Genomic DNA, 15,256 nt, shown 5'->3' with positions numbered 1-15,256 from the left:
GGTAAAGTCACTTGAAGTTTAGGTATTAAAACAACGTTATACTTCCAGTGAACTGGGTGGATGTGAGTCGCACGTTAAGGGAGCAGGGCATTGACGAGGCAGAGACTGTTTTGCTGCGCCGTCGCTTCTTCTTCTCGGACCAAAACATCGATTCTCGAGACCCCGTGCAATTGAATTTGCTGTATGTGCAGGCCAGGGACGCCATTCTGGATGGCACGCATCCTGTGACCCACGATAAAGGTGGGTCAAGTGTTCTAAGCCTCTTAAGAAACCCCATTAATAGTGTTTTAAATTCCCAGCTTGCGAGTTCGCTGGTATCCAAGTGCATATTCAATTCGGACCGCACAATGAGGCCAAGCACAAGCCCGGATTTCTAGAGTAAGCTGCATTTATTATATGTGTGTAACATTAACTGACTTCTTTAAAATCTGTCTACTAGTTTGAAGGACTTTCTGCCCCAGTCCTATGTGCGCGTCAAGGGAATTGAGAAGAAAGTCTTTGCGGAGCACCGCAAGCACACGGAACTTTCCGAAATCAACGCCAAAGTACTGTACACCAAGACCGCCCGGGAGTTGCCCACCTATGGCGTTACCTTCTTTCTGGTCAAGGAGAAGATGAATGGCAAGAACAAGCTGGTGCCCCGTCTGTTGGGCGTGACCAAGGACTCGGTGCTGCGTCTGGACGAGCGCACCAAAGAGATTCTCATCTCGTGGCCCTTGACCACAGTGCGACGTTGGGGCGCCTCGCCAAACACCTTCACCCTGGACTTTGGCGACTACGCCAATCAGTACTACTCGGTGCAGACGACGGAGGCCGAGCAGATTGTCCAGCTCATTGCTGGCTATATTGATATTATCCTGAAGAAAAAACAGACCAAGGATCACTTTGGAATCGAGGGCGATGAGGGTTCCACCATGGTGGAGGAGTCAGTGGCACCTTCCAAGTAAGTTAAAGATATTTAATATCAACATCTAAGTTTTAATCATTTATTGTTTGTTCATAGGGCCACCTTCTTGCAACACGAAACTAATCGCATGGAGCAACTCAATGTGGAGAGCTTGGCTCATCCGGGCATAATGCGCCCCTATGATGGTAAGATTTATTCACATTAAATTAAGCACTTTAGCTTTCTGTATTTATTAAGTTTTGGTTTATTATTTGAACATGAAAGAAACTATGTTTTACAAAACAAACAAAATAAGAAATGGTTTCATTGAATATTATAGTTCAAGACTAATTAGTATGACACATTTTATTGTGAAGAAGACAAAAACGCCTTACTTTTATTTAATTGATCCTTTGAGTCTAAACCTTTTAAAACTATGACACTAAAAGGTTAAGAGACGGTTGTTTTCATATATTTGTTTTAAGAAGAAAACATCGACAAAATAATTTAGCTATTTGCTTGATGTATTTTTTAATTGCTTTTCTTGTATATGCTAACTTATGTTTTTATTTTTTTCCCAAACCCCTTTGAATTCCCTTTCGATGAATTCAACCATAGGCGAGCGCTCATTTATGCAGAACGAAGTGCAGACCGTGCAGTATGGTGCCTTCGTCGGCCAGGTGAACCATGCCCACCAGCCGCCCTCGGTGAGTTGACCCCCTGCCCAGTCATCTCCCACTAACCCCACTCATTTCCACTCAGTTAATCATTTGATTTCACGCGCTTTTTGCTTGAGTTGTCACTGCACTTACTCGTATTCCTAGCATAACAACTGAATCCAAACCAAAACTATTAACCCACCTCATCCGAAGCAAACTAACATGAAGCATTCTCTAATCTCTTTCTACTGACATGCGGCTATCTCTGAATAAAGCCAGTGGTCATCCAATGTTTTACAAAGTATGCAATCTGCTGGAGAGCAAACCTTTGGCAAACCGAAATATTAACTTGTTTACCTTAATGTGTCCCTTTAGACTAAGGAAGTTCGCATTAGTTCTGTGAATCTGACGGAGCCACAGCGTGCGCTGCTGGGCTACATATCCGCTGGCCAGGATGTCTTGATTCGCGCTGACGAAGAGCTGCGCACCAAGGTGAGATTTGAGTACTTCCCCTGGAGGATTAGTTAACTGATCTTAAGTGAATTCCCCTTGCAGGCACCCATTCAGGAGCTGGGCAGCGATTTGCGTTCCATTGAGTGGCGAGAGAATACTTTGGACACTTCGAAGCAGGCGGTGAGCAGTCATGTGGCCGCCATGAGCGCTGCCACGGCCCAAATCATCACAGCCTCGCATCCGGATGAGGTGGATACGGAGGCCATTTCTGCGTCTGTCTCCCAGATTGCCCAAACCATTCCGGAGGTTACCAAGGAGGTGCGTCTGATTGCCGCCCTGATGGAGAACGATTCGAATGGGGACCAACTGCTGGAGGCTGCCCGCAATCTGTGCAACGCCTTCAGTGATCTCCTCAAGGCAGCCGAGCCGGAGAGCAAGGAGCCGCCGCAACACTTGATCAATGCAGCCAACCGAGTGGGCGAGGCCACCACCCAAGTGTTGAGCACCATTGCGGAGGAGGAGGTGCCCGAGAACCGTGACCTCCACGACATGCTCCTGGCTCTGGCCAAGGCGGTGGCCAACACCACCGCCGCCCTTGTGCTGCGCGCCAAGAACATTGCCGCCAACTGCGAGGATGAGCAGGCCAGGAACCGGGTGATTGGCGCCGCCAGTCAGTGTGCTCTGGCCACCAGCCAGTTGGTGGCCTGTGCCAAGGTCGTCGCCCCCACGCTGCACAACGCCGCTTGTCGGGAGCAACTGGAGGCGGCCGCCAGGAACGTGGCCAGAGCCGTCAACTCGCTGTGCGAAGTATGCAACGAGGCCAGCAACGACCCCAAGCTGAAGGCCGATTTGCTGGCCGCCGCCCGAGATGTGTCCAAGAGTCTCACCGCCATGCTGGAGCACGTGAAGCTGAGCACCAGGGAGCACGCCAATCGCACCAGCACCGAGCTGAGTCCCGTGGAGAACGTGATCATCGGCACAGGACATTCTGGTGTCCACCCACGATCCGCAGGAAATGGTGCGGCATGCCCGCACCCTGGGCCAGACCACCGCCCAGCTGATCCAGAGCATCAAGGGCGAGGCGGACCAGCAGCAGGATGCGGACATGAAGCGGCATCTGCTGTCCGCCGCCAAGCAGCTGGCCGATGCCACCGCAAAGCTGGTGGAGGCCGCCCGACTCTGCTCCTCGAATCCCCAGAGCTCGGACAACCAGAACGCTCTGCGTAGGGCGGCGGAGGAGCTGCGCGAGATCACCACCACGGCGGCCAATACGCCGGCTATGAAGCGCGGACTCATCCAGCGCCTGGAGTTTTGCTCCAAGCAGGCGGCCTCAGCGGCCACCCAGTGCATCTCGGCGGCCCAGAATGCGGTGCAGCACAGCCAGGACCACCAGACCAAGGAGACGCTGCTGCAGGACTGCAAGCGGGTGGCGGACACCATTCCGCGACTGGTCACATCGCTGAAGACCACCCGTGCCCAGCCCGACGATCCCAATGCCCAGCTGAATCTCATCGAAGCGGCCGAACAGTTCGTGGAGCCGGCGCTGCAGGTGTCCAAATCTTCGAGGGCCCTGCAGCCCACGGTCACCGACATTCCATCGGCCACCCAGCTGTCCAAGGGTGCCCTGCACTTGGGACAGTGTGTCTCTGAGCTGCACTCGGTGGCCCAGCGGGCACGCGATGCCTGTGGCGGCCAGGAACTGGAGTCGGCCCTGGAGGAGGTGCGCAAGCTGCACGACGTGCTAGACGATACTCGCCAGGCGGCTGTGGCCGGCCAACTGCGTCCGCTGCCGGGACAGAGCGTGGAGAGCACAGCCGATGAGCTGCGCAAGTCGGCCAAGAATGTAGGCATCGCTCTGAGCCAGCTGCTGTCCTCGGTGCTGCACAACCAGCGCAGCTATGCGGGAGCCGCGGGCCGCGACACTGCCCTGGCCCTGGGCGACTTCACCAGGAGCGTGCACGGAGTGGCGGCCACCACCCAGAATCCGGCCATTATCGACTGTGCGGATGATGTGGTCACCAGCTCGGCGCGCCTCATCGAGCAGGCGCAGCGCACGCTGCAGGGAGTGTCCAACCCGGAGGCCCTGACCCAAGCCGGCAGGGAGGTGACCGGAGCCCTGTCCGCCACCGTGGACTGCATTCCCGGACAGCGTGAGGTGGATGTGGCCCTGAGAAACGTCAGCGATCTGAGTGAGATCCTGTCGATGAGCGAGTTCCCGCCCTCGGGCCGTCCCTATGCCACGCTGCAGTCGGAGCTGAAGCAAGTGGCGGAGCAGCTGAGCAGCTCGGGTGGCCAGATAGTGGTCTCGTACGCCTCGCCAGCTCTGCTGGCCGAGAGCAGCCAGAACTTTGCGGCCAACTACCGGGACCTGCTGTCCGTCAGCATGGAGATGGCCGGCCAGACACAGGAGGAGGAGGTGCGCTCCCAGATGATCGAGTCGCTGCGCCATGTGTCCACCCAGTCGTGCTCCCTGCTCTCGACGGCCAAGTCGATTGCCGCCGATCCGGGCCAGCCGAATGCCAAGAACCTGCTGCACGCCGCTGCGCGCGGCGTCACCGAGAGCATCAATCAGTTGGTGGATGCCAGCATCCAGTCCGCTCCCGGGCAGAAGGAGTGCGACAATGCCATGCGCAACATTGAAGCCCTGCGCCTCATGCTCGACTACCCGCACGAGCCCATCAACGAGCTGGGCTACTTCGATTGCGTGGAGCAGGCCACTGGGAAGTCGCGCAACTTGGGCTACGCCATCTCCGAAATGATCAACAATGCCAAGCAGTCGCAGCATGTGGAGTTCAGCCAGTCGGTGAACAACGTGAACGACTCCATCCAGGGCCTGATAGAGAGCTCCTCGCAGGCGGCCTACTTGATAGGCGTCTCGCATCCGTCGAGTGTGGCCGGCAGGCCGGGAATCATTGATCAGGCCCAGCTGACCTGGGCCTACCAGGGCATCCGGCAGCACTGCGACATTGTGAGCAGCCAGCAGTCGACCAAGCCGCAGATGATCTCGGCCCTCACCGTGATTGCCAAGCACACCAGCTACCTGTGCTCCATTTGCCGCCAGGCCTCGATGAACACCTCGAACCCGGTGGCCAAGAACGAGTTCATTGTGCTGGCCAAGCAGGTGGCCACGGCCACCTCGGACCTGGTGCAGGCCATCAAGGCCATTGAGGAGCAGCCAGCCAGCGGCAGTCGCGAGCGTCTGGTGGATCCCCTCCTGGAGGCCGTGAAGGCGGTGCGCCAGTATGCCTCCAGTCCGGAGTTCAGTTCGGTGCCAGCCAAGATATCGGCGGAGGGCAGGAAGGCCCAGGAGCCAGTCATCCAGGCGGGACGCGGTGTGATTGACGGCGTCGTGGAGATGGTCAAGGCGGCCAAGTCGCTGGCCCTGTCCCCCGACAATCCGCCCGTGTGGCAGCAGCTCTCGATGCACTCCACGCCGGTTTCGGAGTCGGTGAAGCGACTAGTGGACAACATTCGCGACAAGGCGCCCGGACAGGCCCAGTGCGAGCAGGTGCTCCACACACTGGGCACCTGCACCCGGGAGCTGGACAGCTGTGCGCTGGCCGTCAATGCCCAGGGTCTCAGCCAGCGTCGGGATAACAACCTGCACGGATTCAGTGGGCAGACGATGAACTCTGCCTCCGAGCTGGTGGACAAACTGGAACCCATTCGGGTGGCCGGCAAGAACAATGCCGAGCAGCTGGGTCACGCCGTGGGCGAGATCTCGCGCTATGTGGTGCCCATGGTGAACGGGGCGATCGGAGCCTGCACCCACATTGTGCACAGCCAGCAGCAGATGTCGCTGATCCAGCAGACGCGTTCGGTGGTGGAGAGTGCCATCACGCTGGTGCAGTCGGCCAAGGACTCGGCTGGCAATCCGAGAGCCACTCAGGCCCATCCGCGACTGGACGAGGCCATCGATGGCACCAGGGAGGCCATCCAGGAGCTGCAGCAGACCGTGGAGAAGATCAGCGCGGAGACGGGCATCGTGACGGGACTGATGGAGCAGATCAACCGGTCCATCACCCGGCTGACCGACAAGCGGCAGTCCCTGCTGAACGCCTCCTACTCGGACACCTTTGTGGACTACCAGACGCGCATGGTGGCGCGGGCCAAGGAGATCGCCAGCCTGGCCAACGAGATGAACGCGAAGAGCAGCGTGGAGCCGGCCGCTTTGCCCCAACTGGCCGTGGACATGACCCAGCACTATCAGCAGCTGACCCAGGACTCGGTGGGTGCGAGCACCACCACCTCCTCGCCGGACGTGGCCATGCGCATCCGCACCACGGTCATCGACCTGGGTCGCTCGGTCAGCTCGATGATCCAGTCGTCGGCGGGCGGAGCACGACCCAACGATATGAGTGCCCAGAAGGACATTGCGCGCAGTGCTCGCGAGGTGTCCGAGAAGGTGGCCCAAGTGCTGGCCGCCCTGCAGGCGGGATCCCGAGGCACCCAGGCCTGCATCAATGCCGCCCACACGGTGTCGGGAATCATCGGCGACCTGGACACAACCATTATGTTCGCCACCGCGGGCACTCTGCACTCGGACGGGGATGGCAGCTTTGCCGACCATCGCGAGCACATCCTGCAGACGGCAAAGGCCCTGGTGGAGGACACCAAGGTGCTGGTGACCGGAGCGGCTGGCACCCAGGATCAGCTGGCCAATGCAGCTCAGAACGCGGTCTCAACCATAAGTGAGTTGTAATTAAAGGAAATCTATGAACAGAAACTAACTAATCCCATTTCTTTTTGCCAATTTAGCTCAATTGGCTGAGGCAGTGAAGCGGGGAGCCTGCTCGCTGGGATCCTCGCAACCCGATTCCCAGGTCATGGTCATCAATGCCGTCAAGGATGTGGCCTCGGCCCTGGGTGACTTGATTAACTGCACCAAACTGGCCTCTGGCAAGTCCATCAACGATCCCTCGATGCAGGATCTTAAGGAGAGCGCCAGGGTAAGCACCTACTTTCCCACTTACTTTCCCCTCTGCCTTTCTCTCTCTCTCTCTCTCACTCTCTTTCTCTTAGTCTTACGTAGTTTTTTTAATCTCTTGCTAAAAGGCTTTCGTTGTTGTGGCTTTTAGTATAAGCAGGCTAATTTTCTTAACTGATATAAGCTTATCTCCGAGTACCATGCTCTTTTTAATGCAGTTAAGAGAATTACTCTGTTTTAGTTTTTCTTATCCTCACTCACCAAATTGTAACTGACTCAACGTGGTTATGGTTTGCTCCTAAATTTTATAGCAAATTTAAAAAGAATACAACTGAATACGGACTATTATGATAGCATTTAAAGATTCAACTTTATTTATTATTTCTTTAATAATATATTTTCTTCCATGCATAATATGTAAAGCGCATACATAAATGTTGTTTGTGGCATATTGAAAAAATCAACATAAATAAACATCAAATGGCTTTGGCACTCATCTACCCATACATTTAAAAAAAAAAGAAAGGAAATTCACATGTCCGCTCCCCCAAAATAAAAACCCACCACATAAATGTATCTGTGTATATTTGGATTAACCCAGCAAAAAAAAACTCTGCTGCTGCTGACTGATATATGTTTTAAAGCGGTGCAACTGAAATGCGTCACTCTCGCATCCTGCTCCCCTTAAAGCTTCTGCCGCCACTCTGTGTTGTCGTTGCTGTTGCTTTAATGTTATTAATGTTATCAATGTTTAACCGAACCCGAACGCACCCATGAAAAACGCCCACTACTCGACTTATTTCCCTGACGGCAACGGCGGCAAACACCCTTCTTCTGGCCCAGCTCTAACCCAGTGGTCATGCCCGTACCATCCCCTCCGGCTCTGCTTGCTGCGCTCTCTCAACAACCGACGCACCCCACCCACCCAAACACCCACCCTTCCCAAACACCCATACACCCAGCCAACCACAACCACCACTTCCAACGTTTGTAAAAAGAAACCAAATGGGAAAATCCATAAATTGATGTACGTTTTTTCGTTTTGCTAATTCGTTGTACGCCTTCGACGTATCTGCTCTTCTTTTTTCCCACAAAAACACACACCAAACAAACAAACAAACGAAACAAAAAATACCACTCATGAACTGTACAAAAATGCAAATCGAATTCAAACCGCTCCACGCTCCTCCTTCTCTTCATGCGCTGCGCTCGCTGTGGGAAACAATCTGCTATCAAATCGATATCAAACCAAAAACTCCATTCATCCGCATATTTATACATGTGTATGCATTTACAAATCGAAACAAAAAAATCCAAAAATGAAAAAATAAGCAGACGCTTCAAGATGTTTGCCAAGCAGCTGCACACCACAATGGCCATTCAGAAACTAACCCACAGTCAGAAATGCGAAGTGGCAGCCACATCCTCCTCAGCAGCAGCAGCATCAGCATCGACATCATGGCCAACTGAAATTCTGCGACGAAATTCTATATGCATTAGTCCATTTTGCACATTGAAACATTATTTTCGCCACTCGAGAAATTAAATTCAAACTGATTGTAAGAGAACTTTTAAGTGCTGGGAAGAGCAACGAAAATGGAGTCCTCTTGAATTGAATCCTCTGAATTTTTAAACAAACAAAAAAGCTTACCTGGCGCCTAGAAGTTCCCATTTATCTCTTCTCAATGTTACCAAGTCATTTTTAAAATAATTCTTATTACTTATGCGTATAATAAAAAACCAATTGGAATATCATTTGACTTTAATTAAGTTTTATATTGATTTGTAAGAGTGCCAAAGCCATTTAGAATGTTGTAGTAGCAGTAGTATATCATAGTGGTAGAGTAGTTTGTATACTTAGACAACTTGCTATCTATAAGTAACTCTCTCCAATCCTCTACTTTTCTAAACAAACAATAATCATCAACATTTCTGCTCTGCTCCCAAAAAAAAAACGAAAAACTTTACATTCGAAAACAAATAGGTGATGGTGCTAAATGTGTCCTCGCTGCTGAAGACTGTGAAGGCTGTGGAGGATGAGCATACGCGCGGAACTCGCGCCATGGAGGCCACCGTGGAAGCCATCTCCCAGGAGATTCGGGTAAGTTTCTAAAAGATTTCCTGTTCCAGAAGACTCAGCTTAGGAATCATCTATTAACTCCTTAATTTCCTTGTCTTGCAGGCCATGCACACCACACCACCGGTGGGCAATACCCAGGTGGGCCCCGAGGAACTGATCCGAGTGACCATGAATGTGACGGCGGCCACAGCCAAGGCCGTTGCGGCCGGAACCTCCAATCTGCAGGCCGACATCGTGTCGGCCGCCAACCTTGGACGCCGTGCCATCTCCGACATGCTGATCGTTTGCCGCTCGGTGGCCTGGAACTGTGCCGAAACGGAGGAGCTGAGATCGCGCACTCTGGAGGCGGGCACTGCGGTGGGCGAGTCTTACCGCGACCTGCTCAGTGGCATCCTGCACAGCTGCAGTGCCGACGATCGCATGCACTTGTCGCGTCGCGTGGCCAAGTGCGTCACCGACCTGGTGGCCATGGCCAGGCTGCTCAAGGGCTCCGATTGGATCGATCCCGAGGATCCCACGGTCATCGCGGAGAACGAACTGCTGGGCGCCGCTGCCTCCATCGATGCGGCGGCCAAGAAGCTGGCCTCACTGCGTCCACGTCGCCAGGCAGATGTCAAGGTGGGTTTCGTTTTTATATTTCCTTCATTGCTATAAATGGTAAAGGATAACTAACTCATCTTAGTCTGTAAGCGGTGCTTGATTTTTCCCCTAACTAGTCCTTCAAAACAAACTAATTGATGGTTCCAGTGAGATATGTTTGATATTCTTGGTTGTTTCATTCAAAAGTTCACCCAGGAATCAAACATATTATTACTGTGACCCTCGCCAATCTACTAAAACACTCAGCTCGAGACCTCGACTAAAACCGCCTGGTGATTGATTGTTCATTGCTTTTATTGTCCAGTTGAGTCCAGTTTCTAATGGCAATCCGCCTTTGATTTTTCTCCCCCACAGATCGAGCTCGATGAGAACATGAAGTTTGACGAAATGATCCTGGAGGCCGCGAAAGGGCATCATGGCAGCCTCGGCTGCTCTGGTGCGAGCAGCAAACGCCGCCCAGCGGGAACTCATCGACACGGGCAAGGTGGCCCATCGTCCGCTGACGAGCTCCGTGGATGGCCAGTGGTCCGAGGGTCTAGTGTCGGCCGCTCGCCTCGTGGCTGCCGCCACGCACAGCCTGGTGGAGGCCGCCCAGAACCTGGTGCGCGGCGTGGGCACCGAGGAGATGCTCATCTCGACGGCCAAGCAGGTGGCCGCTTCCACGGCCCAACTGCTGATTGCCTGCAAGGTGAAGTCGAATCCCAACTCGGAGGCCGGACGTCGTTTGCAGGCCGCCGGCAACTCGGTGATCAAGTCCACCGACAACCTGGTGCAGGCCGCCCAACAGGGCCTGGAGGCGGAGGAGGAGCACTCGCTGCGCATCAACACGTCGATGGTGGACGGCATGGCGCAGGAGATCAACGCCCGATCCGCTGTGCTGCGCAAGGAGAAGGAGCTGGCGGAGGCGCGCGAGCGGCTGAAGTATGTGCGCCAGGCCAAGCGCTACGGCAAGAACGGCCAGGGATTCACCACGGACGAGAGTGAACCCGAGTACTCCTACGGAACGCTCAACAAGAGCCAGAACAATGTATGAGACACGTTTTTCCATTTACCACCCCCCCCAATTTGTTAGAGTTTGTATTTAGTTTGCGAACGCACCGGCGAAAGAAAATTGGCATTGAGATCGATGGCAAAATTGAGGCACCATTTTCTTTGTTTCAAGTAGTCTAATTCTAATTTGGTGTGGGCTTGGGGCTTAGCCAATCTAACACGTAACCAGTCTAACCGGCAGTATCTCTTTTCTCTTCTCTAACCCCTAACCCTAACAGACTTTGGGTCGCAGCGGTTACTACGGTTCCAGCGAAATGCCCAGCTCGCCGAGCTACTTGTCCGGTGGCCAGCAGCAGCAGCAGCCGCAGAAGCACCACTACAACTATGCCAGTCCGCAGCCGCAGCACTTCCATCACCCCGGAGCGGTGTCTCCCCCGCCGTCCAACTATCCGCATATGGACGACGCCAACGGAGACTTCCCGCCGCCGCCACCACCGCTGTCCACGACCATTTCTAACATGCAGACCGCCACGTCGGGTCACAGTTTCCGCCCTAATCCCAAGCTAACAGCCAATGCCGTGCCCAGACCCTATCCGGGCAGTCCGGGCGGCAGCAATGGCCTAACCACCGCACCCACCACGTCGGGTACACCCACTAACCCCAACTACCAGCAAAGCTTTGAGTCGTCGACGAGCATTAAAACGCTTAACTCATCTCCACCGGCGGTGCCAAAGAAGCCCACAGCCAGCCGGAATCTGGAGGCGTGTGTGCAGGATTTGCACGACAAGACCTTTGGCCAGGGCGGCGTAGTGCAGCTAACGGGCGGAAATGGCTATCCTGGTCAAAACTACGAAGGATACACATCCAGGTGGGTTTGCACCTTTAGCTATCTCTATGCTTTTGCTAATTTCTTGTTAACGAATCACAGATATGAGACGCGAAACTTTGACAAGTCGGCCAACAACACCACCAGCAGCCGCAGTGAACTCGGCATGGTCAAGCCCCTGGAGTCGAGCTTCTCGCAGATGACACTCAACACCGATGGCGGCAAGATCAGCATTGTGGACCAGGGCTCGGAGCGACTCACCTCCATGACACAGCGCGTGATGGAGCGCAAGTCCTTCACCACAACAACGGAATCCCGGTCGGAGACCAAGACGGAGAAGCATAGTTTTCGATTGGACTAGGCTCAACTCCAGTTGAAGCGATTCTAGTTGCTTAAGTAAATGTTCTAGCTTGGCACGAGCATACGAGCATGTCGATGTTTGCCAAAAGTGCTTTTAACGTTTACACACCCGTACACATACTAATAGAAGTAATTTAATATTAATTGTAATTAGCCACTAGCGAAACTACATCTATATGCCTCTACCCATACCATATAATCAGCCTAATATTAACAACCTAATATCGCTATTCGACCCTTCTATGTTTTCGTAAATCTGTGTTCTACGTGCTTATCTGCCATTTAATTGCCAATATATATCGATACACGATGCGAGGGCAGGCCATAATCAATCGGGCGAACCTCTTGAAATTCAACGAAATTACAATTAACCCTTAATAAGCGTAACACTTACAAAAATTGGTTCTTCACTTTGTTGTTATTTCGATGCAATTTATTACTGTGCACTAAACATGGAATATTATTTTCTAACGTAAGAAACCTCTTGTTTTGTCAACGATACGTAGAATAGTCAATCTATGTTCTACGGTTAATTTTTATTTCTCTTTGTATATACGTACGTATGCGAGTCGTGTATGCAGTTGCATATTTAAATTGTGTATTTTTTGTAAATTAATAAAAAAAATAATAATTTAACAAGGCGTTAAATGTGTTTTGAGTCTTGAAAAAATTTTTTATTAAGGCACATGTAAACATTGATAACAAGTACTGATTTCACAAATCATATTAAAAAGTATAAATGCAACATTAAGTCTGTCAGGTAATATAGTTGGTCCACATCATTGCCATAGTTGTCGTACAATAAATGCATTTCTGGAACTGCATTGGAATCCTACTTGTACTCCTGGTTCAGCTGGCGACCAATGAGCCAGCGCCTGATCTCAGAGGTGCCGGCGCCAATCTCGTACAGCTTAGCATCTCGCAGGATGCGACCTGTAGGATTATCGTTGATGTAGCCGTTGCCACCGAGGATCTGAATGGCGTCGAGGGCCACTTGGGTGGCCTTCTCTGCGGTGTAGAGGATAACCCCAGCGCAATCCTTGGAACTGCGACTGCCCGCATCGCAGGATCTGGCCACCGTGTAGAGGTAGCTTCTGCAGGCACTCAGCGTGCTGTACATATCAGCCATCTTGCCCTGGAGCAGCTGGAACTCGCCAATCAGCTGGTTCATCTGCTTGCGCTGGTGGGCATAGTCGAACGACACGTCGCAGGCGGCTTGCATCAGACCCACGGGTCCGGCGGCCAGCACCAGGCGTTCCAAGTCCAGTCCCGACATTAGCACATAGACACCTTTGTTTTCCTGGCCCAAAATATTCTTGGCCGGCACCTTGAGATCCTGGAAGACCAGCTCACAGGTGCTGCTGCCCCGCATGCCCATCTTGTCCAGTTTTTGGGCCACACTGAATCCTTCCCAGGCCGTTTCCACTATGAAGGCGGTGATGCCGTGCTTGCCCGGAACTCCACTGCCTCCTGTCTTGGCATAGACCACCAGTGTGTCCGCATCGGATCCGTTTGTGATCCAGAACTTTGATCCGTTCAGCACATAGTAGTCTCCTTTGCGTTCGGCACGCAGCTTCATGGACACCACATCGGATCCTGCTCCTGGTTCGGACATGGCCAGTCCGCCAATGTGCTCGCCGCTGCACAACTTTGGCAGGTACTTCTCCTTCTGCTCGGGAGTGCCATTCTTGGTCAGCTGATTGATGCACAGATTGGAGTGGGCTCCGTAGGACAGGGCCACGCCACCAGCCGCACTGGTATATAAGGATTTGAAGATTGTTATTTGGGTATGACAGAGGATGGGGGTATAGCTTACCGCGAGAACTCCTCCATGATGATGCAGTGATCCAGGTAGCTGCCCCCAGTGCCTCCAAAGTCTGGCTCTGCTGTGATGCCCAGAAAGCCAAGATCGCCCAGTTTCTTCCAAAAGGGACGCATGTCCTTGAAGTTATCCAGTTTATCGATCTCCTTGGCCAGGGGCGCCAGTTCCTTTGGAAGAAGTTAAATGCCACCTCCCGCAACTTCTGGCGATCCTCGTCCAGACCAAACATGGCATCGTTGACGGGATAATGGCTGAGTGTGCGGGTCCATGACAAGGGACGATCGCCACGTTGCAGCAAGGATCTGCATGACTTGGCCACAAATTTTAATGCCATGTTGTCCTTCGATTTTTGGGGGCCAATATACTATTATCTAACTCCGATCAGCTGTTTGCACTCGCCCACAAAGTCAGCGAGTAGCATTCAAACAAGTGGGGCCCATATGGCAACGTCAGCGAGATCAGCGAGTAAAGTCGAATAATAAATAAAACCGTTACGATCGCCAACAATATTTAGCAACGGATTTTTGTTTTTATCAAGAAATATATATTGGTATATATAATAAAATTATCTGAACGGAACTCCCAAATGTTTATAATAATAATTAAATAAACCAAACTTTCCGGAAATCCTAGATCTATAAAACGGAAAAATCGTGTTCGTCTAATTACTTTTATTTGATGAATTTTGTGAGTATTAAATTTAATTTATTATTTGATATATGTTCAAAAGTCTAAATTAAGTTTAACAAAACTTTTGTATTACTTTTGTATAATAACTTAAATAAGATTAGCAAGCTTGAACATAAAATAAAACAATTGAATCTGCCTTTAGCTCTTTTTGAAACTTAAAATCAAAAGTTCCCGCCAATTCACTGTTATCATCTAAATTGGTTAAATTTTCCCATTCAATGTCGAAATCAAAATTTTTTAATCACAGAATAAAAACAAAAATCCAAGGTATTGTTATTACACATTACATTTACTTACAATTTTGATTTAAAATTGAAATCCGCCCGCCATTTCTTAGACAAACCGCCTCCGTGTGCGCATGATTCTCCAATGGTTCTTAGAAGCAACCAAACAGTGACTGCCAGAAGTAATCTCCCATCCTGAAGCAGTTCAACAGAATAGCACCTAGACCTGCATATCAAAGGATATTCCTGCAGTGGGCAACAGTCCCAACAGCCAACAGTGCGCATGTTTCACCAACGACAGAAGGACGGACTACCGCTGCCGATGCCGGCAACAATAGCAACAACTACAACAACAGCAACAACAACACCAACATGAAAGGGCAGTGCAGGCGCAGGGATAAACATAAACAGAGCCACCAGTCAACCAGTCAGTTTCGGTTTCGGTCTAAATGGAATTGTAAAGGCGGCGGCGACCGTGCCTAAAAGCCATCAGTGCCGTCGTCGGTGTCCATCGCAGTGCGTTGTCCTGCTGGCGGATATATCGAATTCCGAGCCGGATTCGGATTCGGATACGGATACGGAAGTGTGTTGCCCAGCGGAAGGCTAAAAAGGATAATTAATTGATGGGCGTGGGGTAGGAAAAGGAAAAGGCAAAGCCGAATGTGCAGTGGTGTTTCGGTGTCTATTTCGGTATTCGAGGGGCAGGTGTAGCCCAAATAATTGAACAATTCGGCAGGCA

General features: G+C 51.8%; 2 protein-coding genes across 2 annotated transcripts in view; one reads left to right on the top strand and one right to left on the bottom strand.

Annotated features, from left to right (window-relative positions):
• Nucleotides 1–12,011, top strand: part of LOC128258586 (talin-2) — a 30,739-nt gene extending 18,728 nt beyond the window's left edge. Inside the window, 15 exon segments of the mRNA XM_052990289.1 lie at nucleotides 49–240; nucleotides 300–378; nucleotides 440–943; nucleotides 1,004–1,092; nucleotides 1,505–1,593; nucleotides 1,921–2,037; nucleotides 2,101–2,979; nucleotides 2,981–6,689; nucleotides 6,757–6,947; nucleotides 8,910–9,026; nucleotides 9,108–9,623; nucleotides 9,960–10,010; nucleotides 10,012–10,632; nucleotides 10,874–11,463; nucleotides 11,524–12,011. Of these exon segments, the coding sequence (XP_052846249.1) occupies nucleotides 49–240; nucleotides 300–378; nucleotides 440–943; nucleotides 1,004–1,092; nucleotides 1,505–1,593; nucleotides 1,921–2,037; nucleotides 2,101–2,979; nucleotides 2,981–6,689; nucleotides 6,757–6,947; nucleotides 8,910–9,026; nucleotides 9,108–9,623; nucleotides 9,960–10,010; nucleotides 10,012–10,632; nucleotides 10,874–11,463; nucleotides 11,524–11,782 (8,003 nt within the window). The 3' untranslated portion in view covers nucleotides 11,783–12,011.
• A 181-nt stretch (nucleotides 12,012–12,192) lies between these two features.
• LOC128258588 (isovaleryl-CoA dehydrogenase, mitochondrial) lies at nucleotides 12,193–14,013 on the bottom strand. The gene is given in 3 exon segments (XM_052990291.1): nucleotides 12,193–13,535; nucleotides 13,598–13,775; nucleotides 13,778–14,013. Coding segments are annotated over 3 exon segments (1,260 nt in total). The 5' UTR covers nucleotides 13,938–14,013; the 3' UTR covers nucleotides 12,193–12,613.
• Nucleotides 14,014–15,256: the final 1,243 nt, after the last annotated feature.

The sequence above is a fragment of the Drosophila gunungcola genome (genome assembly GCF_025200985.1).
Source record: "Drosophila gunungcola strain Sukarami chromosome 3L unlocalized genomic scaffold, Dgunungcola_SK_2 000003F, whole genome shotgun sequence".
NCBI classification, from domain to species: Eukaryota; Metazoa; Arthropoda; class Insecta; order Diptera; family Drosophilidae; genus Drosophila; species Drosophila gunungcola.
Note: the sequence above shows the minus strand (reverse complement) of the source record. Positions and strands in the feature narration are given on the sequence as shown.